This window comes from Agelaius tricolor, unplaced genomic scaffold, assembly GCF_023055355.1.
Source record: "Agelaius tricolor isolate 1412-34295 unplaced genomic scaffold, bAgeTri1.0.p SCAF_12, whole genome shotgun sequence".
Taxonomy (NCBI): Eukaryota; Metazoa; Chordata; class Aves; order Passeriformes; family Icteridae; genus Agelaius; species Agelaius tricolor.
The window spans coordinates 7591855-7617151 of record NW_027269272.1 but is presented as its reverse complement, the minus strand read 5'-3'; the positions used below and the strand labels follow the sequence as shown (position 1 = coordinate 7617151).

General features: G+C 45.1%; 2 protein-coding genes across 4 annotated transcripts in view; both read right to left on the bottom strand.

The window, feature by feature from the left end:
• The window catches only part of DGKD (diacylglycerol kinase delta), a 58494-nt gene extending 54328 nt beyond the window's left edge, over positions 1-4166 (bottom strand). For 2 of the 3 annotated variants that reach the window (XR_011680762.1, XM_071437456.1), the window contains exon 1: positions 3970-4166. Coding sequence is in view for 1 of the 3 variants with exons in the window: in XM_071437456.1 (XP_071293557.1) it covers positions 3970-4119 (150 nt within the window). In the remaining 2 variants the exon portion in view is untranslated. Of the gene's footprint in view, positions 1-2321; positions 2384-3969 lie in introns of all 3 variants that reach the window. The other variant, XM_071437458.1, reaches the window with a different exon arrangement.
• Positions 4167-6209: 2043 nt separating this feature from the next.
• Positions 6210-25171, bottom strand: SAG (S-antigen visual arrestin). Its single transcript, XM_071437455.1, has 16 exons — positions 23847-25171; positions 22682-22900; positions 21361-21522; positions 20735-20795; positions 20605-20649; positions 20140-20333; positions 19370-19429; positions 18224-18291; positions 17904-18039; positions 17513-17597; positions 16231-16303; positions 15077-15214; positions 14704-14781; positions 13773-13796; positions 13290-13354; positions 6210-7326 (listed from the first exon to the last, which is right to left on the bottom strand). The coding sequence occupies exons 3-16, from the start codon at positions 21451-21453 to the stop codon at positions 7283-7285; spliced, it is 1164 nt and encodes a 387-aa protein (XP_071293556.1). The 5' UTR covers positions 21454-21522; positions 22682-22900; positions 23847-25171; the 3' UTR covers positions 6210-7282.
• Between the last annotated feature and the right edge of the window lie 126 nt (positions 25172-25297).

Sequence of the window (25297 nt, the reverse complement as noted above, 5' to 3'; positions counted from 1 at the left end):
TGCCATTACCACTTCAGCTAACTCCAGCTGAGGTCTCAGCACTGCTTAGGAGGTGGGAGCAGGGTCCTGCTGTTGCCTCTCCTCACACACATCTTCCTTCTCTTAGTTAATTTCATCTCTTTCCTAATTCCTGTCCATTCAAAAGTACATAATCTTAGCTGACCAACAGTTTCTGCAGCTGTACCAACACCAGCCTGAGACCAGGGAGGAGCTAAAAGCAGTGCACTCTGAGGCCTTATGCTGGTGCAAGTCTGTCAGGTCTCTCTGTCAGGTGGCTGATCAAGCACACAATTCAGCCTCTGCTTCTCAGCTAGCTGAGCCAAGACCACTCACATTACCTGCTATACCTGATTGTGTGAGGCTTTATTCTTTCTCCATAATAATAATACTAATTAAGACTGCTAAACATGCTTCCCTTATACCTTCTCTGCCTCAAAAATTCTTTCTAGCTAAAAGCAAGTAAGTATGTTAGAACACAGTATTTCACTTTCCAAACACTGAGCCTTCCACTTCTCCTTCCCCTGCCCACTGCCTCACAAGGGACAGGTTTTTTAGCTGAAGAGATTACCTGTGATTTGTCTTTAGACCCTGAACATTAACACCTTAGTCCTTAAACATCCAAATGATTCCACCTGCCCCACTACTATCACACAAAGCTGCTTCAGTCAAACACAGTTGGACAATTGTGGGGCTTTGAGACAAATCCACTAAAGTTTTATGGTCTTGCAAGCAAGCAAGCAGCTTTACTTTACAGCATTTCTTCAGAAAACAGATGGCAGGACAAGAAGAAGGAAAACATACCTTCAAAGTGCTTGCAACTGTGACAAACAAGTAAATTCTAAGGAATTCCACGGGCACAACAGATTTCACACTCAAATTGCGATAACAGTAAGCTGCCATGGTGATTTAGCTGTACTTACAGGCATGGTCTTAAGCTAACAGCAGCAAAAGATGTGGTCAGAAGAGATTTATGTCCTCAGGCCATAGTAAAAGTCTGCCTGCATCTCTTACTGTCACTGACAGACCTGTCCAACAGCTTCTACAGCTTACAGCAGTCAGCACTCTATCATTCAACAGACAAATTCAGAATTAGGTCTGCCTTTACAGAGGAGGCAAGCTCCTCAAAGTCCCATCAAAACCATGATTACCCACCAAGTTGCCTCTGCTTCTTGCCCCGAGGGCAAGGAAAGAGTATATACAAGCAGCAGCATGCAGAAAAGGCAATGACAAACCAAAATGACATCAACAAGCAAGAGAACAAATCAATCCTGAATACCATAATACCTGGGCCTACGTGGAAAATTTGACATGATTTAGTCAAAGGTTTTTGGCAGGTTAACACAAGGAGGCTTAACAGTTGTAGACAATATCTGTTTATAATCCTTGTTCTTAATATGCTTATGTTTGCATATAGAAGTGCCTGGTTTTGTCATTTTCCAGCCATGCTGACAGGACAAGTGATGTAAAACAGGGAAAATTATTAAGTAGGGACAGGAGGACATGTTCTGCTATAGCCAAACAAAAATACAACCCAATGCACCTTTCACCTTAGCATCTCTAACATCTTGCTATAAGCAAGAATTCCCATTCTAGCACTGGAAAAATCTTTGTGTTGCTCTCAACACAAACACCACCATGGAGACAGACTATAGCATCCTCCCTTCCTTTTCACATGAGACTGCCACAAGTGGTGTAAAAACTCCCAAGGTTCATCCAATCTCCAGCAAGCCAAATTCTTAATATTCAGCACTCTGGATACAGAAAAATATCTCAAAAGGCTTATTTTTTTTTTCACAGCAGACTATCAGACTAGCCTAAGTCACCTGGTGCTACAGGAGAGCTGAGATCTGCTTGATACAGAACATCAACAGGTTTAGAGGGCTCCAGGGTTTCATCAAAAGAACCATTTCACAGCCCAGCCCCGCAGTGCCTCAGCCCAAGAAGCCCAAGTGGCAGTGCCAGCAGCACCTCACAGATGGAGGAAGCAGCCCCGTGCAGTCCTCACGTGCCACTGCACTCTGTGACAGGGCTTTCATAACTGGGACCAATGCAGCCAAACAATGATGCACAGCAGAATGATGGCAGGTCCTGTGTTTGAAAGCAGGGCAAACCAGCCAGCATGAAAAATAGCCCTTTGAACAATGCTTCAGACACTGCACCATGCAGAGACATTTACTCTCCTTTGCTCTGAGTACAAGAGAAGCAACACTGAGCTGCAGCGCCAGTGCTGAGCGAGCTTTTGCATCCTCACAGCTGCACCGTGCTTGTCCATGCTGCAGAGACAAGGTGAGCACAAGGCAGGTGATGACAGAGTAACTAACCTGGTATTTCTAAGCAGAAACACATGATACAACAGTCCAAGAGTTACACAGGAGCTTAGTGGCTACAAAGAAAAATCATGCTGCTATAATAAAGAGTACAGAAAAGGGAAACTCCCTATGTGTGGTTCACACCTTAAAGTTGAAGGAAACCTTCACATCTTCTTTTACAATAACAATACGGAAGAACTACAGTTTTGGCTGTAGCTGCAAAATGTTGTTACTGCCCATTGAAATGGTGTTATTGTTCTAGGATGAGCCACAGAGGGATAAAATATGACTGGGCCAAGGGAACCTTGGTGGAAGAACTGTTACCTTACCAGGAGGACAAAGCAGGACAGACAAAGCTGGGAACAAAGACTAACCAGCTGTAAGATCACTGCTTGACCAGACAGAAAGCTAAATATTGCTATTTGGCTACAGCAAGGTAAAACAGCACAGTGCGAGATGGGGAAAATTAGGATGCACAAAAAGGATGGGAAAATGCTAAGGGAGGCACCACTCAATGACTGCAGGGAATAACAAGGGCTGCACCTTCCAGAGCAGAGCTCTGAATATGAAACAGTGACTTGTGGCAAGTACAACAAGACCATGGAAGAAGGAGGTGCTAGAAAGCGATAATGGAACACTGTGACAGGGAGCTATGGCTGGGATGTGCAGAGGTTCTCAAGGCATGGGGAGGTGAGGAAAGAGCCCGTGGCAACTGTGACATGAGGAGAAAAGGGGAGATGCAGCTTCATGGAGTGAGGATGCCCTTGAGGATTCAAATACCAGGTAAATGGAGCAGCACTAGGGAGTAGGAGCCCAAATCTGACCTCCATGACTCCAATAAAATATTACAGGGAAAGAGGATAAGGAAGGAAAGAGGACAGACGGGGTCCTGCTGAGCCTGGGCACGCTGTTCACTGAGCTGGGTAAAGCTCCCTGGGAGGTCTGAACCTGGGCACTGGGAAGAAGGTGGCCTAAGCTGGGCTGCTGGGGAGGAGAACTGGAGAGTTCAGAGAGGCACGGGGGCAACTCCAGGAGCCACTGAGGGCAGTTTGTGGGGCACGGGCAGATGCTGAAGGGCATTTAGGGGGCAGCTGTTAACGGGCACCTGAGAACAGTTCATTATGGGGATCCCTGAGGGGCATTTTGGGGCTCACAGGTGCCTGGAAAGCTGTAGGGGGTGCTGTCAGGGGGTCTCTGTGGTGGGGGTTGGAGGTCGCCGGCAGGACCCGGAGGGGTGGTTGGGCTGTCACCGAAAACGACGGGATAAATAAACCTTTCTAACACAGACAATATTTGTTACAATTAAAGATTTTCCAGCCAACAGGGGGAAAGGGGGAAATGGCCGAGTCCCTAAGGGGCGCCTTGGCGGATGTGAGGTGGTCACAGGCAGACCCCTGAGGGGTCGTTGTGAGGGGAGAGGAGTGGGATGTGAGGGGGATCGCCGGCAGCTCCCTGAGGGACGGGCTCGGTGGCAGGCCCCAGGGGAAAGCTTCGGGGGTCTCTGGCAACTCCCAAAGCGGCGGCCCGGGCTGGCGGAGCCACGGACCGTGCCGGGCGGGAGGGAGAGGCGGCAGCACCGAGCGTAACGCGGAGGCAGCGCCGGCCGCAGCGCCGCCAGGACCCCGAGGCCCTGCCCGCGGCCCCCTCCCGCCGCACGCACCTTCTGGCGGATCTGCCCGGACGTCGAGACTTTGCGGATAAGCTTCTGCAAGGAGCCGGGCTCCTGCTCCGGCTCGCTGTCCGACGACTCCTCGGGCGCGGCGCCGGCGGCCGGCTCTGGCTGTGTCTGTTCAGCCCCCGCCGCCGCCATGCTGCACGGACCGGCGGCGCGCCCGGCGCCCCCTACCGGCCCCGCGCGCGCGGCGCCCCCCAGCGGCGGCCGCGTCACATGGCGGCGGAGGAGCGGGAGGGGCCTGGGGCGGGGAAGGGCCCGGCCGCCGTAGCGGGACGGTCACGGCCGCCCTGCCCCTCCGCGGCTCCCTGCGACCGCCCGAGCGCCGATCGCAACGGCCCGGCCGTAGCTCCTTGGAGCCTGGACAAAGGTGTTCAGCCTAGCCCTCCCCAATGAGGCGAGCCCGACAGCCGGGACCGCGGTCCTCATTCCTTCCCATTCTTCGTGGCTACTGCAGCACAGAATCACAAAGTCACTCGGGTTGGAAAAGACCTCTGCCATCAGCGAGTCCGACCCATAACCAAACACCACCTTGTCAAGCAGACCAGAGCACTGGGTGCCACGTTCCGTCATTTCTTGAACACCTCCACGGAGGAGCACACCACCTCCTCCCTGGACAGCCCCTCCCAAAGCTCTCCCCGCGCTCCCAGGATTTAAAGAAATGCTGCAAGCACACCCTGCCTTGCAGCCCCCTCCCCGAAGGGCCTTCCAGGGGCGCTGAGGCCGGGCCGCTCCCGCTGCCGAGCCCGCAGCACCCCCAGCCCGGCCCCACTCCATTGGCAGTGGCCAGGTAATTTCCTCCCGCCTCTCCAACACCCATCGGCCACGGGCAGTGCAGTGCTCCTGCTGGGATCTCACGGAGATGTGTGAGGGGAAAGCGTCTGTCACGAAACCCGTCCTGTCATGTATTTGCTCCGAGCTGTCTTCAAACACAGCAGGTCCAGAGATGCCATCGCTCCCGGAGCGCATCCCTCTCCGGGAGCTGGCGAGCTCTTCGCAAACAGAGTCCCGCCACATCAAAGCCGCGGAGTCAGGAAATTGGATCTGCTCTCCCCCAGCGGTAAACAGGAGGAGCAGGCCATAGGTCTGACTCGGTAGATCAACATAACACCAGAACCATAAGAAAGGGAAGATAAAAGGCAAACAGTTCTGTCTAGAGACCGATTTTTTGCTGAGAGGTATCAGGATCTGCTGTCTGAAGGGCCAGAGAAAAGTCCAGCTTGTCCTGCAGGACAGGGAACTGCAGGAACCAGCAGAAAACCCTCATTGCTCTCTGAGTAAATGACCAGCATGAGCTGAACAAATAGCATCTCAAAGTGCTTTCCCAAGCCCGGACAAAAGAACAGATTTAATAACCATTTAACAACCATTTCCTCCCCACTGCACAACGGAGCGCACTGTGATTTTGTCCCACTTAGCTTACAGAAGTCATCACCACAGCTGAATTTAAGAGGAAGGCAGGCAGCAACAGAGGCCCCTCACAACGTTGACATATAAGAAATTTAAAAAAATAATAAAAATAATCAGATCTCTGAGTTTACTGGTCCCATACTTACAGGTCTCAGGTCTGGTAGCCAGAAACACTGAAGGAAACACCTTGGTGGAGAAAGATACACTTTGAAGTAAGACCTGTTCCCCCTTCTTCTCTTAGATCTTTAAAGGATTTTCTGAACTCCTGTTCTCCAAGACCAGCATATTTACAACCAGTAATTTCTTCAACTTTACTGTATCTTCTGTGTGTTCTCAAGCCACCAACAAATCAGTAAAATACCAGGGAAAATCCTCAGATATCCAGGTGCAAATGCTTGACCCTCCCCAAAGCTGAAATCACACAGACATTATCCTGATCACAAACACCTGGAACTGGCCGGTTTCTTTAGCACCCAGTGCAGAGCAAACATTGTGCCTCTTGCAATTCAAGCTAAGGTGAGACACCTGTGACTAATGGACAGCACTGAGGAACAGGTGTGTTAGGGGACAGCACTGATGGAACTCTGAAGTCAGCTGTGGTCTTAATTAACTGCTTCCAGCATCTTAATCAAGACCAGTTTACAGAAGCTAACAGATGGAAGTGTAAAGTTCTTAATTCTATTTTCCAGAGTGTAGGGTAGGAAACATAAGTCCATATTAATAAATGTGGGCCCTGCATTCAGACTTTCCAGGGAAATTTAAACCAGGGACACTGAAAAAGAGATTTAAAGCAAAAATGAGAAAAATAAAACACCAGATGTTTTACATGCAAAATGTAATTAGCTGATGCAACTCACTTCAACAAAAACCTACATGAGATTCAGGAAAATATCTGACATTTACATGGATAATGAGAATATCCAGATGAACAAGAAAAAACAAAGTTTGCAGAATGCAATCTCATTTCTTAGAGCATAAACCAACTGCTGGCAGATGGATGTTGGGAAAGGCTCCTCAGGGAAGACTGCGCCATAATTTCCTCCTTAATTTTCCTGCACCTTCTTTTGAAGCAGTTGCCTACAGGAAACTAGATTAAATACAGACTCTGTCTGGACTTGTACTTCTGTTTGGCATTCTATATAGGGAGCTTTAAGCAATTCATTGACAGTGCACATTTATCTCATCTTTAATAACATGATTATTAAGCATATTGCTAGAAAGCTAATACTGTTTATCAGCATTGCCTGTGCTGTGGGAGACAACTTCTGAGACATTTAATGGTACAGAAAGTTAATGTAAAAGCCACATGGGGACAGTGCAAGCACAGAAAAAATTCACTGGCTGAATTTGGTAAAGCATCAACGCAAAAGCAACCAAAAGGAAATAAAATGAGTTTTGCACAGTCTCCTGAGAAACTTTGATGAATCACCCATGGCTGCAAGCCAGCCTTCCAGGCTAGGATTTCGTTCACTGGCACTTCAAAGTCACAGCCTCTGACACTGAGTAAGTCCAGGCAGGCTGCATAAACCCTCATTTAAGCTCTCACCAGTGCTGAAAGCAACCAACCTTTTTATTAGGCAGCCCTGAAAGCAGAAGTCATGATATGGCAGATGTCCTGTCATCCTCTGGTAGCTTGAGTAAGAACCAGGTGTTGTGTTGCCCATTACAAGGTGAATCTTGTAATAAGCAATACAGACTCCTGATGTCATGTCTACTGACCTCAGGGCTGATCCCTGGAAGACCATGTATGAACTGAGAACGTGCAGATTACTAGAAACTTAGGTCCTACATTTGTAATTGAAGCCAGACAACATAGCTCCTTTGTCAGCCTGTTATTTTAATCACTCATCAGTTGAGGGTGAATTCTTGTCCTCTTCATCAGGTGTATTTTTTAGCTTCTGACGAGCAAACTCCTCAAATACAAGCTCTGCTTCGCTGTAATGAAAGAAACACAGGTCTTTTAAAATGATATTACTCTATTTTTACAGCAGTAGACTGTAGGCAACACACAGGATGAAGAAAAGAAGCCCACAACAGACTGGTAGTGTTTCCTTTGTCTCAAAGTGATTTGGATCACATTCCCATAGGCACCATCTTCACTGGTGCTATTCTAGCTAAAATGAAAAGCAGTTGATTGAGCAAGTCAAGGCACAAACTGAGGATGTTTTTAATCTGTACTGAATCATGTCCACTCCAGATACATATTTATCAGCTAGCTGAACAGCCTAGAGCTTGCAAGGGGCTTTGTCCAGGAATGAAATGTGAAACATTTCACCCTTATTCCTTCTATACTAAAATAGAGACACATGGTCAAACCTAATAAGTTCCTTACACTTCCAGCTATAAAGCACAAACACATCCCTCCTGGGTGTGTTTGTGCTGTTAGGGAAAACACAATCTCTTAATCTCTCTTCACATGGCCATTTGCTGCTGATTAACTCAGAGCAGTCATTTGTCAGGCCACAGTAACTTGCTCACTTTGAATTTTAAGCTGGGGATTTCTGGACAGTTTTGAGGAGTTTTAAGAAGAGTCAATGCACAAATGTAGCTAGAATGTGAAATACTAAAAGAAACTTACCCATCCTTCCCTGCAGTCACGAGCATGCAGCAAAGGAGGAAAAGAGACACACTGAGTAGTCAGAACAGCAGATGGCTGAAACACTTGCAAAATGTTTAATGCAAAAAACGTACAGACTGACAAGTCAGAGCAGTGACAAGAGCAGGATTTGCAGCAGTACAAGTAGAATTCCAGAAAGTCTCAAAATGTGCATAACTACACCTGATCAGGCAAATCTCAATCTCCCAAATGGAAAAGCATTCCAGCAATGCTGCCCAAGCTATCTGAAGGGCTGAGGAACAAAGACAGATTTTCCCATCTACACTTGCTCATGGTCACAGCTGTGGGGGACATCTGTGCACTCACCTGGGTTCTGAGCTGACAGTGCTTGCATGACATGATGTCAGCTTTAATTGCTCTATCACTGTGATTCAAAAAGTCAGCTTAGACTTAGATGAGGAGACAATGCTTTTGTTCAATAAACATGAAGGCATTAAAATTAGAGGTCAAAGTACAGAAATACCTCAGGGATCTCTCATCAGATGGGTTAAGGCTTTTGGAGCAACACTCCTGATTTCATCTTGCCCTAAAAATGGTTTCAAGACTTTTGGCACTTGTGTTTCTTTAGTGGGATCTTTCCTAACCACACTATAACAAATCCTGCTTACTAGCAGGACTCCCTGAAAGCTGTTTCAGCACAGCCTAAAATAAACAGAAGACTGTATTTGCAGGGATTTTATTGTTCTCACATTTATTTTAGGAAGGCATAGTCACTTAACTGGCTTACTTCTCATGGCTTTGGGTCAGGGAGCAAAGCACCCTTGTTCTACAGAAGCAAAAATCTGGGGCACTTCATTGACTGGATAACTCACTACCTGGAGACTTCCCATCCACAACACACACTGCCAGAAAAGTCAGCATTAAAAGTGTGCCAAAGGGGGCAACTCAAGCCAAAATGCCTCAAAGGATGGCTCATGTAAAGACACTCCTGACAGAATCTCTCCAGACCAGGACAGAAGCCAAGATGAAGTCTGGAAAGTCTCAGGGCATGTATGCTTGATTGACATGGGTTTAAAATGAAACATTTAGAACTTCTAAAATTTCCAACATATAAAGCATCATTTTTCTCCTTTAGTCTGCTCTCTTTCCCCTCTTGGAGGTACTTTCATTACTATGGGAACAGTGATATCAGTGATGTGGGTGAAGCTGAGCAAGATCCCCACCAGTGATCTGAAACTGATTTTACAAAATGGAGTGAGGGGGGAAATAGCTATTGTTTCAATTGGGCACAGACTTAACTGTCAGATAAACAATTACTGAGTCAATACACAGATAGTGTGGCAGCAGAGTAGTGCTTGTAATGTACCTCAGATGGAAGATTACATTCAAAAATGCACCACTGCACCTTCAGGCTGCAACATTAACTCCAACATGCTCCAATTGCATGCTAGCAGAAGTTAGATCCACTCCAGAGTTTTCTGGTTGTCCTGTGGCTTATTTAATATTATAATACTGAAAAATTCTCAGAAAATGGGTAGACTTTTACTTTTTTAATTAGCATTCCAGCAATTGTTTTGAGGGTTGGGATGGGAGGGGGATTGATGAGGGTCCAGAATACCATCGTCCTCCCAGGGGAGGGTTTTCTGGAATCTTTTATTATGCAGCCACAGAAATTATTCCATATAATTCAAGTCATAACATGTGGTCATTTTCAGTATAAACTTTCATTTAACCTCTCTTAACTTGATGGGGGAGAAAAGAGAAAGAGATTGGATTTTGTTATTTTCCAAGACATTCAATGCCTTAAAATATCCTAATTTCAGAAAGTCACAATACCAAAACAGGGAAAGTATTGCTTTATTTTACTGTTAGAGGGATAAAGCAGTCCTGGGTTTCTTGAAAACAGCCCTTTTGTGCAAGTTTAATCAGGGAACAGATAAATGACCATTTGTTGAACAACAGCCAAAACAAAGGCCAGTGTCCAAGACATAGGCCCACAAAACGTAAAACATCAGAAGATTGGCAGGAAAACCCCAGACCAAAGAATTCATGCTGAGACCACAGCCTTGAGGAAAACTCAGCAGGAACTTCTGGGCTAACTGCTGACCAGGAAAGGTCTTGGAAGCATGAAGAGACACAGCCCAGTTTGAATCTATCTTTAAAAGAAACAGATCCTTACACATTTTTTGTCAACAGGAGGAACAGACAGACTGCCAATGTGACAGGAGCTGCTTTGCCTAAAAATAACCACATGTGAACCACATGGGTCCAAAAGCAGTCACAAAAACAGCACACATGAAACATGCAAATCCTGGCCTAGCAGAAGATCAAGAGAAGGAAGTGATAAACACAGGGAGGCAAAGGTAGCAAGCTGTTTCTTTTCTGTCTCCTGCAGGCACAGGGAAGAAAGATCAAGCAATCTGCAAGAGCCATGCACTGTGACAGACCTGCTGTTTACTGAGTGATGAATGCTTCAGAGCTTGCTCACAGACAGCTAGAGGGCAAAGCCATCTGCTGTGAAACAGAGCACACAGCACTTGCTTGCACTTGCTCTCACTTGCCCCAGCTTGGCCCTGAAAAAATCACCTCATGTTCTTGGGAAGCTCTTGTGTTTCTGAGGTTCCCTGTACTCCAGTCAGCCCTGCATGATTAAATGCATTGATGCTACACATTTTAGTTCTGCCATAAATCACCTTGGCTAGAGAAAAGGATATTCCCCCACTGCAAAATAAATCACAGTATGTGGCATTTTTTAATCCCACTCCAGCTTTAACTCCATAAGATGGTTGCTCTGACTTCTTTCTTTTCTTCCAGCTGCGCCTTAAGACAGTCAAGTGAGCAGGAAGGTGCAGTAAGCAAACTGGTCACTACTGACTCGTCAATAAATACAAAAGGGAATGGAAAAAGAAGACAAGGAGTGATCTCAAAACTCCCTGTGCATGCACCTCTGCCTACACTCACTGCAGAGGCTGCTGAACAAGCCAACAAAGAAAAATTCCATCTTTTGGGACCTTTGAGATTCCACACACTGTTTGTTGAAGCTCCATCTCTACAATTAAGCCTGGATTTGCTTGATTCCAAATTAGATGGCATTTCACTAATGAAACACATTATGTTTCTCAGAGTTCATGAGCTAAAGTGGTAGAAGAAAAAATTAAAAAGCCTGAACTCACAACTGGGAAAAGTGATAAAGCACAGTGCATGGAAAACTACCAACCAATAAAGCTGAAAAGTGTTTCAGTTTACCAGCTTCATATGGGAGACTGTTTTATTCCCTGTAATAAGCTCAGACACCACATTCCAGCACAGTTTTCAAGTCAGCTATTCAGGCTTCAGAGGAATTTTCTGTTGTGTTAGAGTATCTGTTTTTAAGAGAAAGCACTTATTTCCTGTGTTAACCATTTGCAGGGCTTTCCCATGGGAGAGCTCCTGAAATTACCTGCATTTTTTTCAGTTTCTAAGAAACCTGGTATTTCCATCTGTACAAAATGCATGGAACATAGCTGACACTTCTGACAGCAGGCTTCTAGAAGACTTTGATGTAGCAAACAACATGTGGGCTGTGCCTCTGGTAAGAGGATGTGCTCGGGGAAGTGATCTGAGAAATATTGCAGGTCTCCATTTTCCTGGTAAAGTCTCTGCCCACATCCTTTTGAGTGTACTGTATAAAGGAGTACATCATCCCTCCTTTGAAATGATCTTAGAAGGGAGAATTGCCTGACTTCCATTTTTTCTCATATTACAAATGCTTCTGCCAAAAGTATAAAGTAATAAAAAGGGGTTGTTGGCATTTTTAACACAAAAAAAAAGTCGTTATAAAAATTCACACCATCCTAAAAATGTAAAATTCTTTACAGTTGCCTAAACCTTTGGATGAGCCTTGCTAGAAGTTTTCAAGCTTTCCTTGGTGTCCATGAAAGCTCCTGAGCTGCCCAGAGGCACTAGATGGCCCTCACCAGCCACATTCCTGGGATCACCAGTGCCATCCCAGCCTCCACCACTTCTGTGCCAAGAAATTGTGCTGGCACTGCTCACAGCAGGGGCCTTCCCAGGGAAAATTATCTTCCTGTAGTGCAACTGTTAGAGGAGAGATAAAAGCTACCTTTGCCCACTCCAGCACATCCATAATTAGCAAAGCCTGATTCCCAACCAGAGCATCTGAATGTGGAGTGGATCACCAGCTCTCTTCTCATTGCTCACACTTGATTCCTCCAACAATTTCACACAGTAAGGACTCAAGTCACCCCCTTCTAACGCTTCCAGTATAGACCAAAGCATTTATCTGGATAACTCTTCTCAAAGGTCCCACTGTCACTCTGATGTGAAAGTTTCATGTTCTTAGAAACAGCAGCTTTAACTCAGTTTGGGCACAAAGAGAAAATTACAGAAAAAAGAAAAAAAAAAAAAAGAGCACAAAAGCAGCCATGGCTTTTGTTTGAAACCCACTAAACTTTGTCCCAGTATGGAGAGTAGGACAAGATGGCTCATCTGTAACAGCCCCAGCAGGAAAGGGCTGATGTGTCTGGTGGTCAAGAGAGGCTTCAGATGCTGTACAGGAGCTTCTGATTTGGCATGAGCACCTTGCAACCTCTGGTGCTCACCACTGGTGAACAGAGCCAGCCAGGGCCTGAGGAAGTGGGGGGATGCTCTGACAGCCTGTGGATTTGGCATCTGATCCCAAGCCCAAGATGCCTGGGTAAGGCTTGCTCCTCACACTGTTACAGAGGTCCCTCACTTCCACACAGAGACCTAACATTGATGAGATGTTGCTCTTGGATAAACCACTGAAAAAGAAGGCCACATCACAAACACCATGGCAAATGCCACATCAAGTAACAGGGACTCAAGAATCATCAGTGGTTTTATCACCTCTTCATTCTGCTTAAAAGTATTTGGCTTTGTACAATGCTCATGAGTGTTAGGTATTTTCTGTGTCAGATTTTTTATTTTTTGCTTATACTGCAATCTGGCTGGGAATTGCTGACAGATTCATATAGGATATTTTGCACTGCAGTCATAGGATTTAACTGGGCAGAGCTTCCTCAAACCCCTGTTCTCTGAGCTGTGATTCCATACATGAAAGATGAAAGGGAACGTGACTCTTTCCCATTTTCTCCTGTCTTTGCACCCCTGCTCTCTGTTATTTAGTGCATGGAGGTTGATGCATACATACACACACACAGACACACATATATAGACACACAACCACACAGTACAGCTCCATACTGGGGCCTTCCAGGCTCTGAAGGCTTCCTGTAGCACAAGTCACTCTAAGCCTTACAATGGTGAGATCTCACCCGAGCCTGTTAATGAATAAAGGCAAAAACCAGGTGTAACTGACCTGCTGGGTTCTTTTCCTCAGGTTTGGGGTGCATGAGACGGAATGGCAGCTCTGTGCCCACTTCACTTTAGGGAGAAGAAAGAAGGCATCAGATCCACAGCTCCACACACATGCCTGGTTCAGCCTCCTTCCTCCTTAGGCCAGCCTGAGTCCTCAGCTCCAGCTTCACCCATTCTTTCATATTTTTCTAATCATAATTTTCCTCTCAAAAAAAGTTAAGCTCAAATTTCTCCACAAATATCCCAGGCATATTTACTTACATAGACTGGGTTTATTGTGTGCTGAATGTACTTGCATGTATATAAAATCAAAAGATATTTTTGTAATAGCTTCATTTTCACAGGAGAACCACAAACTACTTGATTCTAACAGCTTAAGGGACAGTTGCTTTTTTTAGGGGGGTGAGAATTGCAATAAAAAAGAGAATAAAGAGATGAACTAACAACTAGGACTGCATGGTCTGAAAAGGAAGAAGACATTTACCTGGAAGTGAGGTCTCCCAGTATGCTACAAAAGAAAACAAGGAGAAAAACAAAGAATATTTAATGTCTCTCTATTCTGGTGCTCCAACAAGTGCTGTTTAATTTGTGGACTACTGAAATAACTTTCCTCATGTACTGTTCTCTACTTGCCACAAATTCAACTGAACTTGTTTTTAAAAAAGATAGCCTTACTTTTTCATGTCATTCCCATGGACAAAGAGTCTAAGTTTTTGAACTCCTGACCAAATGTTGGGCATGGCCCCTTTTCCAAGAGCCAAAAGGCAAGTGGATGCCCACAGAAAGCAGCAGGCATTTTATCACACTTTAGGCAAATCTTTGATGTATTTTTATACTAGAATAAAGCATAGATAAATGAAATACAAAGGTAAACGGTGAGTAGCATCAACTGAGAGTCACTATCCTGGTCCTTTTTTGCACTGTTAGATCCTGGATCTAACTCACGTCGATAACATCAGCTTTACCCAGAAACCCAGAAAGGTTCTGTACTGGCTGAGAACAGAACCTGAGCTACAGTATTTATGACTCTCAGGCACCTTTTGCTTCTCACCTTCTGCTCTGGGAGAACAGCCATGACAACATAAGAAGTTCACACCAAATTTCACCTTACTTCTCACAAAATAGGTTATAGCTTTGAAACAATAATTGCAATGCAAACCAGAGGTTCCTACTTCATCCATGAAGTTATACGGTATGTAAGGAGAGTAACACAAACCATTTGGCTCAGGACAAGTTCTTTGGATAGGCCAAGACTGTTTTCCAGACAAGTTATGCTTTACAGGGAGCCTCAAATCCTATAACATGTGCCCTTTCTCTTGGGGTGGACTGTTCTGGTCTCTCCTCACCCATCAGTGACAAACACACTCCCCTCCCTTAACTCCAGGCAGATGTAGCAAAAAGTGTGTTACACTTACCCTGGAACAGTGAGCTTCACTTTGATCTTGTAGGAAACCAGAATCCCCATCACTGTCTTGTCTATTCCATCCTTAATGCTGCCAGAGAAAACAGAGAGCAGGGTGAGGTGGCACAGCAGTATAGCAACAACACACACCTGGAGCAAGAACAAGGGGAACATCCTGGAAGGGGGAGGGCAGGCAAGCCTCAGGTGCAGCCAATACCTCTCCAGGTCTGTGATCCCCATTCACCCTGAAGGAACATGATGGTTCTAGTAATGGTGCCACATGCATCCTTCCGGGCACAACAAAGTCCTGAGGGAAGTGTCTTCTCCATGCTCCCCTCTTCTCTGTAACTCTCCTACAACCTGGGGCCATTTAAAACTCCACTCACATGGTACTAGAAGCCAAGTTGGTGTCCTCATCCTTCAGTTTTCCATCCAGAGCTATTTCCCGTGTCTCCCGGTTATTTGCAAGCAAGGGCAGAACTGTCAGTGTCTTGGTCAGGCTACTGTTTGGCTGCACCTTTTCACTGAAAATAAGAAGGGAAGTGATACACTGTGGTTTGGTACACACCCAACTAGGAGAATTTCAAAAGAGGTTACAAAGCTGCCCAAAAGGAGAGGAATTTATCTGTGCAAATTCAGTTGTCAACAATACAGATGTCCACCTCTAATCTAGTCAGCAAAATTGCCTTTCTAATCAACAGAGAAAAACAAACACTTATAGAAAATGCCTAATTTCACATTAAGGCAGAAAAGTAGGTCAAAACCACAGAATAATGGAATAGTTTAGGTTGGAAAAGCCCTTTAAGATTATCAAGTCCAACCACTAACCCAACACTGTCAAGGCCACCAGTGAACCGTGTCCCTAAGTGCCACATTGATTTTTCCTAATATCTAATCTACACCTCCCTGAGTGCAACTTGAGGCCACACCCTCTGTGCTGCAAAACTCTGAATTTGGACAAAATTAATCTGGCTAAGAATACCAATACTGAGTGGAAAACATGTCCCTAAGCTACAGAGCACAACACCAGACAAATATAAAGCACCTGGGTATGCTGAACCCTCCTCCCAGTGTGAGGTTCAGAGCTGCACTGCCAGTACAGTGAAAAGAAGCAAGTGGCTCTCTATAACATCTACAGACTCAATGTTTCTGTGGGCTTTGTCAGGTCAGAAGAAACCAAATGAAATGCTCTTGCTCAAGCAAGAGTGTCCATGACTTCCAGTCAAACAGCAGCACCTTTCAGAAAAGTTTTGCATCTCTATTTAAAGACTTCCAGCAACTGGGAACCTTCTGCTGACACCACTAAGCTCCTGTAGCAGATAATTACTCTTCAAACCTCTTCTGCAACATCCCCATTCCCTGAAAAAACATGAGAATCTCTGCTGCTCTGTGAAAAGGGGACCAGCTGCTGAGTGGTGTGGCACACACGAGGTAAGAGCACTGTAACAGCAGGAGACTGCCAGACTATAGTATGAGAACCTCTCATCACTAGTGACAAGGGTAATTAAAAGGGTGTGAAGGAGCAGGAGCATTCACTCACTGTGCTTCCTCAGCAGCCACCACTTTGGTGTAGAAGTCACTGGAGTACAGCACCACATTGGCCACCTGCTCCACTGAGGGAGAAAGAGGAAAGCAGACACTCAGGGGTGTGCATGCACCACAAACAACACAGTTGCCCCCACCCCAAGTCCCAGGAATGGGAAACATGGTGAAGAAAGCAGAAAACCCCATCCATTTAGAGCCTGAAGGGACCATCAGGACAGAAAGCCTGACCTGGACAGAGACAAACAGCACACCAGTGGCCAAAGTCTGTCTTCCCTGAAAGGCACCTGGCCTTGATTTGGAGACAACAGAAAGTCAGTAACACACAGTTTCTCTTGGGATCCTCTCTTTCCATTGTAAAGATGTCCCTCTTCCCTCTCAGTTTGGGTCTGCTTTTATCTCTGGTCCTGATATCTCTTGTGCACAGCCCATGCATGTGCATTCAGGAGCATCAGCACAGAGCCTGGGATAACAAATGGCTTATGTTCTCCAATCCTACACAAAAAAATCCCAGGGTAATTCTGACTGAAACACTGAAGAGGAGAGAATCTGAGACCAACAAGGTCTTTTTAAGCCTAATAGAGGCATAAAAAAGAGCCTAAAAATATTTGGGAATCACAGTACATCCCAGACTGGCAGTGAAACACCTTTCTCTGCTATCATTCTGTAGGAGCCTCAGCCATTTTGGTCTCTCCCTGCCTTCTTTTCTCTTTCCCATCCTTTGTCTTTCAGACTGTCTTCCCCAGCTCTGCAGCTTGTGGGATGAAAACATGTAGTGTCACATATAAAACACTGGCACAGCAATGAAGCTCAGCCCCTGCCTTCAGCTTCCTCAGGAGCAATGACACTGTTGCTGGCAGAGTTTTCCACACTGCCAGAGGTTTCTGGAACACCAGGCAAAGCTGTATGGTATCTAGGCACATTCACAGTCAGCAGGAGCATCACACTGACAGGGAGCCCTTCCCACTGACCTCCCAATAAGGGTGCATTTCCCCCACTGTTCCCACACCTGCATTGCCCACTGCAGGAGCCAGACCCCTTCTCTTTTTCTATGGGGGAAAATCTGGTACCTGAAATTAGGACATACAAGTAACCACAGGAATCAGGAGAAAAGCTACAGCACTTCCCTTGACGAACAGCAAAGAAACAGCAACACACAGGGGGGAGGGACAAATTCCTGATATCCCCAACTGCCTTCTTAAACTGTTACAAGCACTAAATTCTGTCTCTCTTTCAGACCTATTGCACTCAAAGAATCTCAAGCAACAGTAAAAACATACCCTGGACTTTGATCTTCTTCACAGTTTTGTCTGTGTTGTTGTTGATGGTGACAGTGACTGGAATGGGCTCACCATGGTAGTATACCTAGAAGGAATGTGATGCTCAGAAATCCAGCCAGGAGACTTTTTCCAAGCCCTAACCCCTCTAGTTCCCCCAGATTACACCTCACAGGTAGGGGAAATGACCCCTCCCAGTGATTCATGACCCCTCCTTCAATGACTTCAAATGTGTTTGGTAGGGCTTCAACCACCCCTAGCAGTAATCACTGACAGAAATTACATTAGAGCCCTTGAGTGCTGGGACAAGTCAGTCTCAGCTGAGAAAGCAGCAAATGCCCATTGGCCTGCAGATACCATGATGCCCCCAGCCCCAGGGCAAACACCCCCTCACCTCTTTACTGAGGCAGGCTTTCATGTGCAGGGGCTTGTTGGACATGAAGAACTGCCAGGTGGTCTCTGCACAAGGCTGGGGTCCTGGGTTCTCCGGAGCATACTGCACCTTACGGATCAGCAGACGTGCAGAGTTCCTGGGAAGGAGCAGAGGACACCATGGTGACACCCAGTGCTTGGCAGAGGCAGGAGCTCTGCATTCCCGTGTGCTTACACCCAGGAAGTCACTGACAAGGGGGCAAAGCTGAACAAACAACCCAGGTGCACCACTGGACCACCCATCCCCTTAAGGCAAAGCTGAAGAGAGACACATCCTGTTACCTCCTATGAATTCTCTCTTCCACATTTTCTGTTGAGAAAGCTTTCACCTCAAAGTCCACCCCACAAGTCTGCCAGACAGAGAAAGGACAGCTGTGAAATCAGGATCAGAAGACAGGAACATCTGCAGATGTTTCAGTATCTTTCTACACACCAGAAATTGGCAGACTCCTGCCAGCTGCAAATTATTCTGGCCTCCCACCACTGTCACAGACATCCCTGACAACTGGTGTTGGCACATTCATCTGTTCTACAGTGCTTCTGATGAATGAGACCAGCCTCTGAGAGCTGCCATCCTTGCTCCTGAAAGGCTTTCTGTGAGACCAGTGCTGGAAAGGTCACATCCTAAGACTGACCAGTGTGCTATGCTGCCTGGCCCACCCTGGTTTCTGAACTGAATTTCTGAGGTGGCTTTGTAACGTCAAAACCAGCATCTAAGGAGTGGAAGTGATCATGCCAAGCTAACCTTTGCTTTTACAGGTTTACAGCATTGTGGGGCACCTGTGTGAGTTCCAGGTAATTCTCTACAGAGATATTTTTGCTAGAATATTCCCTGGCTTAAAACACAGGTTATCCTTTTTGCACTAGATTCTACAACCCTCATCCCACTTTGCCCAGCTGATTGCCTAGCTCTGCTGTCCAGACAAGCATCCAGTCAAGTATAAAAGGACTATTTTTAACAGTATCAGAAACTTTGCAGAACATATAATTATCTAGTGATTTTTTCTACAGGGTTTTTGTTCTGTTTACTCATACATACAAGCCAGCTCTTCTCTGCATTTTATTCAGGGCAGGTCTCAACACATGTTATTTATAGCAATCTGTGAGATTTTAGGCACTCAGTCTTCTTTTCTTTCATGTAGTCTCACAGCCACAATCATTTTATGTGCAGCCAAAGCACAAATCATGTGATAGTCTTAAAGAAGCTACAACACTGCAGATTTTGTAGTCTTGCTGCTATTTGTTTGGATTCCCTTTCTTATTCTGAGGATTTCAACTCCAATTCTGTGACACATACTTGTAGCCCTAAGTTCCTGACAGTTGTAAAATCTGTATCACCTTCTATAACTCTCAAGCTAAACAAATTAATTTTTTTTTCCATCTAACTTTCCTTAACCACAATAAGCTTAAGTGTCCCACTGGTCTCACCTTATCAACATCACGAGGTGCAGGCTGCAGACAGACTGAGCAAGGCAGGTAATCTGGAAACTGTGGGAGGAAGAAGAGGAAATGCCCCAAACCAATAGTACACAGATGTTTTAGGTAACATACTGCTCACAAAAGCAGTCCTGAAAACAAGGGGTCACTCATTGTAAAGCCATAACCCTTTGGAATTCTGGCTAGTATACTTGTCTTGTATGAACAAATCCCTTTCTTCCAAAAATACTTTAAAAGTCAAGAAAGAAAAAAAAGTCCATGCACAATATGAATCTTCCTCAGGAACACTAAGACAGACATATGACTGACAGCACTGGAAGGATTTCCTGTCAGAATTTGGCAGTCAGCTGTCTTTTGTCATCAGCTGTCAAAGACCTTTTCATCTCCTTATTTGATCCAAACTTTTTAAAGGAAAAGGATTTGGCACTGGGAAAATGGTAAAAAGTATTCCAGCCCCTCAGGAACGGGAAGGCAAGAATATGGGGCTGTTGCTAGCATAAAGCCATTGCAAATTCCCTTGCCTTTTTTAAGAAAGCACTTCTCACAGTGGTGTGATCACTGCACAGTTAGGATCTTCTTGCACTTTACCTCTCAGGATTGCAAGAAGAAAGAAAAACATTGGTAACACCACCTGTCACTCAAAATTGGAACTTGCAGAACATGAATTCACTATAAATTCCCATCTTCAGTCCATCACCAGGCCTCAACAGCCTGGTAACTACAAACAAGAAGAGAATCAGAGGCTCTTCTGAAATACTTACTGTAAAGAAAAAGGGATAAGCATTTTTCCCCAGCTTCTTTAGCAGAGATTCCTGCAAGAGGGTGAGAGACTCTGGCTTGTCAGCAGGTGGGTACACCTGGACCCTGGAGAAGAACAGGTCCCGGCGGAAGGCGAGGCCGATCACGTCGATGTCCTCCTGGCCGTAGCGGAACACGCACGTCAGCGACACAAACACTGGCAAGAAGCACAGGACAGGTGAAACAGGCAGCAGGAAAACAGTGAAGCCAGGCTGAGATGGGGACACCTCCTGCCTCAGGGAGACATGGGAACTCATTTCAACACTTGCATAACCCAGTGAGTACTCATCCCATGTGTAACAACAGACAACATTGATAAGAAGCTCATTCACTGAGGCAGAGTTACATTTGTACCCTTCAAAGGTTCTATCTTAGCATCCCACTCAGAAAGACAATTTCTGAGAAATACATTGCATAAAACCTCAAACCTTTTTTCCCCTTGACAATTGCAGGATCCACCAATACAACACCATCTGAAAGAAAGGGAAAAATGAAGATTAACATAGATAAAAGCAGGGTTGAGAGCAGGAAGAGCAGCACATAACCTCGTGGACTTACCTACGGGTTCTACATTGCCTATGTTGTCAATGTAGTCCCGCTTTCCCAGGTAGATGGTCAGCTGTGTGGAGAGGATGACCACAGTTGAACTTTAAAATGTTTGTGGTTGTTGAGGGAAGGGGGACACACACATCAGAGCTATAAATTTTGCAGACATCAGAACAATTCCATTTTAAGTGGAATTTTGTTTTTCCAGCAAACAAGCAACCCCCCACCAGACTCAACAGGATTATTCACATGCAGGATATCAGAACTGAAGACCTGATCTAGACCAACTCCCAAAAGTACAACACAAATACTTGTGCATGGGACAAAGAAGTGTAGATTTAAAAATTTTTGGTGCTGTCAGGTTGGAAAGACAATGAATCAGGTTTGTTTTACACATTTACCAGTAGAAGTACAACACAGGAGGAAAGTGAGGTGAGCTGCCTTCCCTTGTATTATAACATATGAAAAGTTTGCCCGAAAAACTGTTTACATCATCTCCTCAAATTTAGTGGTAATATGGGTCACCCTCCTTTTCTTCAGAAAAAAATAAAGGGGGCAGGAAAGAGCTTTCTAGTAGGTCTTCAGTCTGACTACAGATAAAACTCAAACCTAAATAAGCCCATTATTACTGTACTCACAGCTTTGTCACGGGTGCTTTTTCTGAAGATAACTTGTTTTGGAGGAGAATCAGCATTCTTCCCACCAGTCTTTTGAGACTCAGGGCGGCTCATGGTCAAAGACAGGGATGTGACTGTGGGTGAATGAAGCTTTTCTGTCCCAAAATATCCTGTGCCAGATGCCTGGGAAAAATAGGTGGATGAGCAGGTAAAGCACTGAACTCCTGGTGCTGTTTCAGACCCCCTCACACATCCAAATGGTGGCTCTCTCTAAAAGGTGGCTCACCTCTACCAAGGTGGTTTGTGTTGATAAGGAGTCAGGCCAATCCCCAAATAAGAACTCATCTGTGCTCTTGCATTTTCCTCAACCAGAACCCAGTGCAGCCCATTATGGGCAGAGCAGCACTGAGCTCAAACCAGAATGCACTATAAGGATAGAACAGCCCAGACACCTGCCCAGAAAGGCAACAATTATACTTAGAGGTAGGGAACAGCTTGCACCTGGAGGGGTAGAAAACATGGAATAAAAATTCTTCAGGAGGAGAAAAATAAGGAGGGAGAGAAAAGAGCAGGAGGGAAGAGAATGGGGGAAAAATAAGAGAAGCAGTGGAAAAAAGAAGGGAAGAAGAGAAAGGGGAGAGCACAAGGGCACAAGAGACTTCCAGAGAGAGAAGTCCAGAAAACCTAAGTGGTACAAAGTAGAGAGATTAACCATTCATTCTGTTCTAAGTCACAAAATAGCATCCAGTTAATGATCAGACAGCAAATTTAAATAAGGTGAAGCATTTCCCCATTTAACAGAAGATTCAAGGTGGCTCTGGTAACCACAATATGAATTGAATCACAGGATTAGACACATTCACAGGGAAAAAGGCTTTTGGCAGCTGTTGGAGGAGGATCCAGGAGCAACCTTAACCCTGTAAGATTCTGAAGCAGAGGAGCAGCATCAGGAAAGGATGATGCCACGCATACCCTGTCCTTACACTCCTCACCATCAGAGCTGTGTGAATGAGAGCACTGTGTTACAGACCCCAGCTCTGATGGAGTATGACTGTCCTTGCAGTTTGCTCCAATTCTATTTCTCAGCTTGCTTTCCCATTTTAAAACTGCTTCAAGAGTAAAACAGGGCCTATTTGCAGACAACCATAGAAACCATAGAAAAAGGAAACACGTGGCTTCTTGGAAAGCTGAAAAAAATGTAAGGCAGACATTAGAAGCAGACCATACACATGTAAGCATTTCTATTTTCATTAAGTAGGTTTTTCAAGCTCAGACCAGTATTTGTTGCTGACTAGACATGCTGTAGACTCAAACAAACAGACCAGCAAATAACATTAAATACCTTGCTGTGCTCGAAGTGGCACAGGAGCTTCCACGGACAGTGATGGGAACTTCTAAATTATTGAAGAAAGATGAATTTTCCAAGGCAGCTGTGTCCTATGCTTCTTTGCACCTACCAGAGGGAATTACTGCCCTCTTCACAAGCAAGGAAGACAATTTGTAGGGGATTGGAAAGCTCGTCTCTAGTTGCGTCCATCCAGGATTTCAATAATTAATCCCTCTGCAAGAGCAAATATTGTACCTGGGTTGAGATTCAGCTGGGAAGTGGTTAAGTCAGCAACAACAAGGCATTACCTAAGGACACTCAGCTAGTCAGTGAAGAGGTCTACAACATCCTATTCACATGTTTTGCCAGGACTTATGTAGCACAGGACAGCTACTGAAAGCAGTTTATTCTTAAGCTCTATCTCCTCCTTCCTAGGGCTGCAAGACACGCAGCCTGGTAAGAAACTGAACAGACAAGAGCCATTTATGAAAAAGGGAGTTTATAAAACACTAAAATGCCATTTTGATGGCCTGTCAAACACTGAGAACAATGCACTATTCTCATGATCACTAAGCAATTTATCTATTACTGCTTCACCAGCAGCCAACTGACATGCTGATGCAAAACAATAGACTGCTGGCTTGTACAATCTCCTCCTCAATTTACTTAAAAAACCACAACATCTGGGATTTAAGAAACACAGATATTTCAATTAACTTCAGCTTTGCTGTTCCTTAATCTTCCAAGGGTAGCTTCCCCCCCCCACCAGTGAATTTGGCCCGGCTATTTTGCACAACAGAAAATGTTAACTTTTGGCTTGTGAGCTGTAGGAACAGCTGTAGCTTTCCTCTGGCTGCATCTGTTCATTTGATTACAAGGATCACATGATATCCTGTCCACTTGCCAGCCTAACAGCTCCCTCCAGCTCAAGCAACCTTACAGTCACAGATCAAGCTTTTCACAAACAATCACTGACATTTGCCTGAATATAGTGGCCAGGGCTACACAAATTACTCAAAAAAAATGAATGACAGAACCAATGTTCCTCAGCTCTTTCAGGGTTCCATCAATATTTTATTAACTAGAGGTGGATTATTTGGAGAGCTTAATCACTACTCTGTCTAATCAACTCTGACAAACACAAACCAGCCAGGCTGGTACCACAGAAATTCGCACGTGCCTGTGCTGCAGAAGGGAAGCCAGGTCCTTATTGTAGGAAGTAAGGAAGAAACCCCAGAGATGAAACTCAGTCACACTTTGCAAATGCAAAAGGGAGGAAGCTGGTTTTGTACAAGTCTGTGCTGCAGCCACTGCAGGGTTATTAGTTCTCCAGGAGAGGATGAGCATTCCTGTTGGCCTGATGTACCACTGCAAACATCTTCAGAGGATCTTGGAAACAGTTTCTCTGTAACAAATGCTCCTAGTGCACCCTTAATCCAGAGAAAGGTGCCCAACCCACCCCCAAATCCACTTGAAGGGCAGCTCCACCTCTGGCAGCAAAACTGCTACAGCCACCTCTGCACTGCAGGCTCCTTCATTTGCAGCTCTTCTCTCTGCAGGCTGGAGCAGAAAAGGAAGCAATAGAAGTAATCAAACTATAGGAAAAAAAAGAAAAGCTAAAATTGCTCACTAGAATTTCTTACATACCTTGGTGCTAAGGAACCCTAATCTAAAATGCTTAAGGATTTAGCTAGCTGGCTTTTATCCTTCAGCATTATTAACCTGCTTCATAATGGCATCAATGGGCCTAGCAAAGCCCTTTGGGTAAGATCTGTGTCCATGCTCTAGAAAAACACAAGTGCAGCAGTCTAAATTATAAACATCCTAAACCCATTCTGATCCTCCTCAGCAGAGCCTGCAGTTTTTATTATGCTAATCTCCCAATAATCTTTCATCATGCTGACTTGCCACTTTGTGATCTGCTTTCCTGCAGTAACCAAGGTCACCTGGACTCGTGGCAGGTGCCTTTTCAAGGACCATATGCCACTGCAACAGGCAGAAGAAAAAATACCTTGCCCATAGAAACTGTTCAGAACACCAACTTTCCATTTTTGCTACAGTTCTCACATCCATGAGCTGAATAAAAGCTTATTTTCTGATGAAAAACAGAGGGTGGCCAGTGACAGCTATTGGTTATGAAATTTGTACCCTGAAAAGCTGAAGACTTTGCTTCATCACTCTGAAGCTGGAACCAGAGCAACATCTTCAACAGGGTTTTTGTGTTTTTAAAGAAATGTGCAACTCCTATTCCTGTCTTAAAAACTTGACAAGCTAGCAGTCAAAGCCTCACAGCAGAAGAAGACACCTATTTTTAGCAGTGTTTGAAATACAGATCCTGATTTCCTCAGTTCAGTAGTTTATCTAAAACATCCAACAATACATCAACCTTTCAAGGACAGAGACAGAGGCACTTGTTCAATGAGGCAAGACTTTCTTCAGGCTCAAGGCAGGACTACTGAGACAGTGCAAGCCCAGGCTGCACCTGCAGGACATCTAGCCCCAAGCTCAGAACGTTATCCTTTTTCCCCCTCGACACCAAACTCCACAATTCACCAGGAAAACGTATTTCAGATCCCCCTCTGCACTTATTCCAAACAAGATCTCACACACAGATGCACAAATAAATAAATC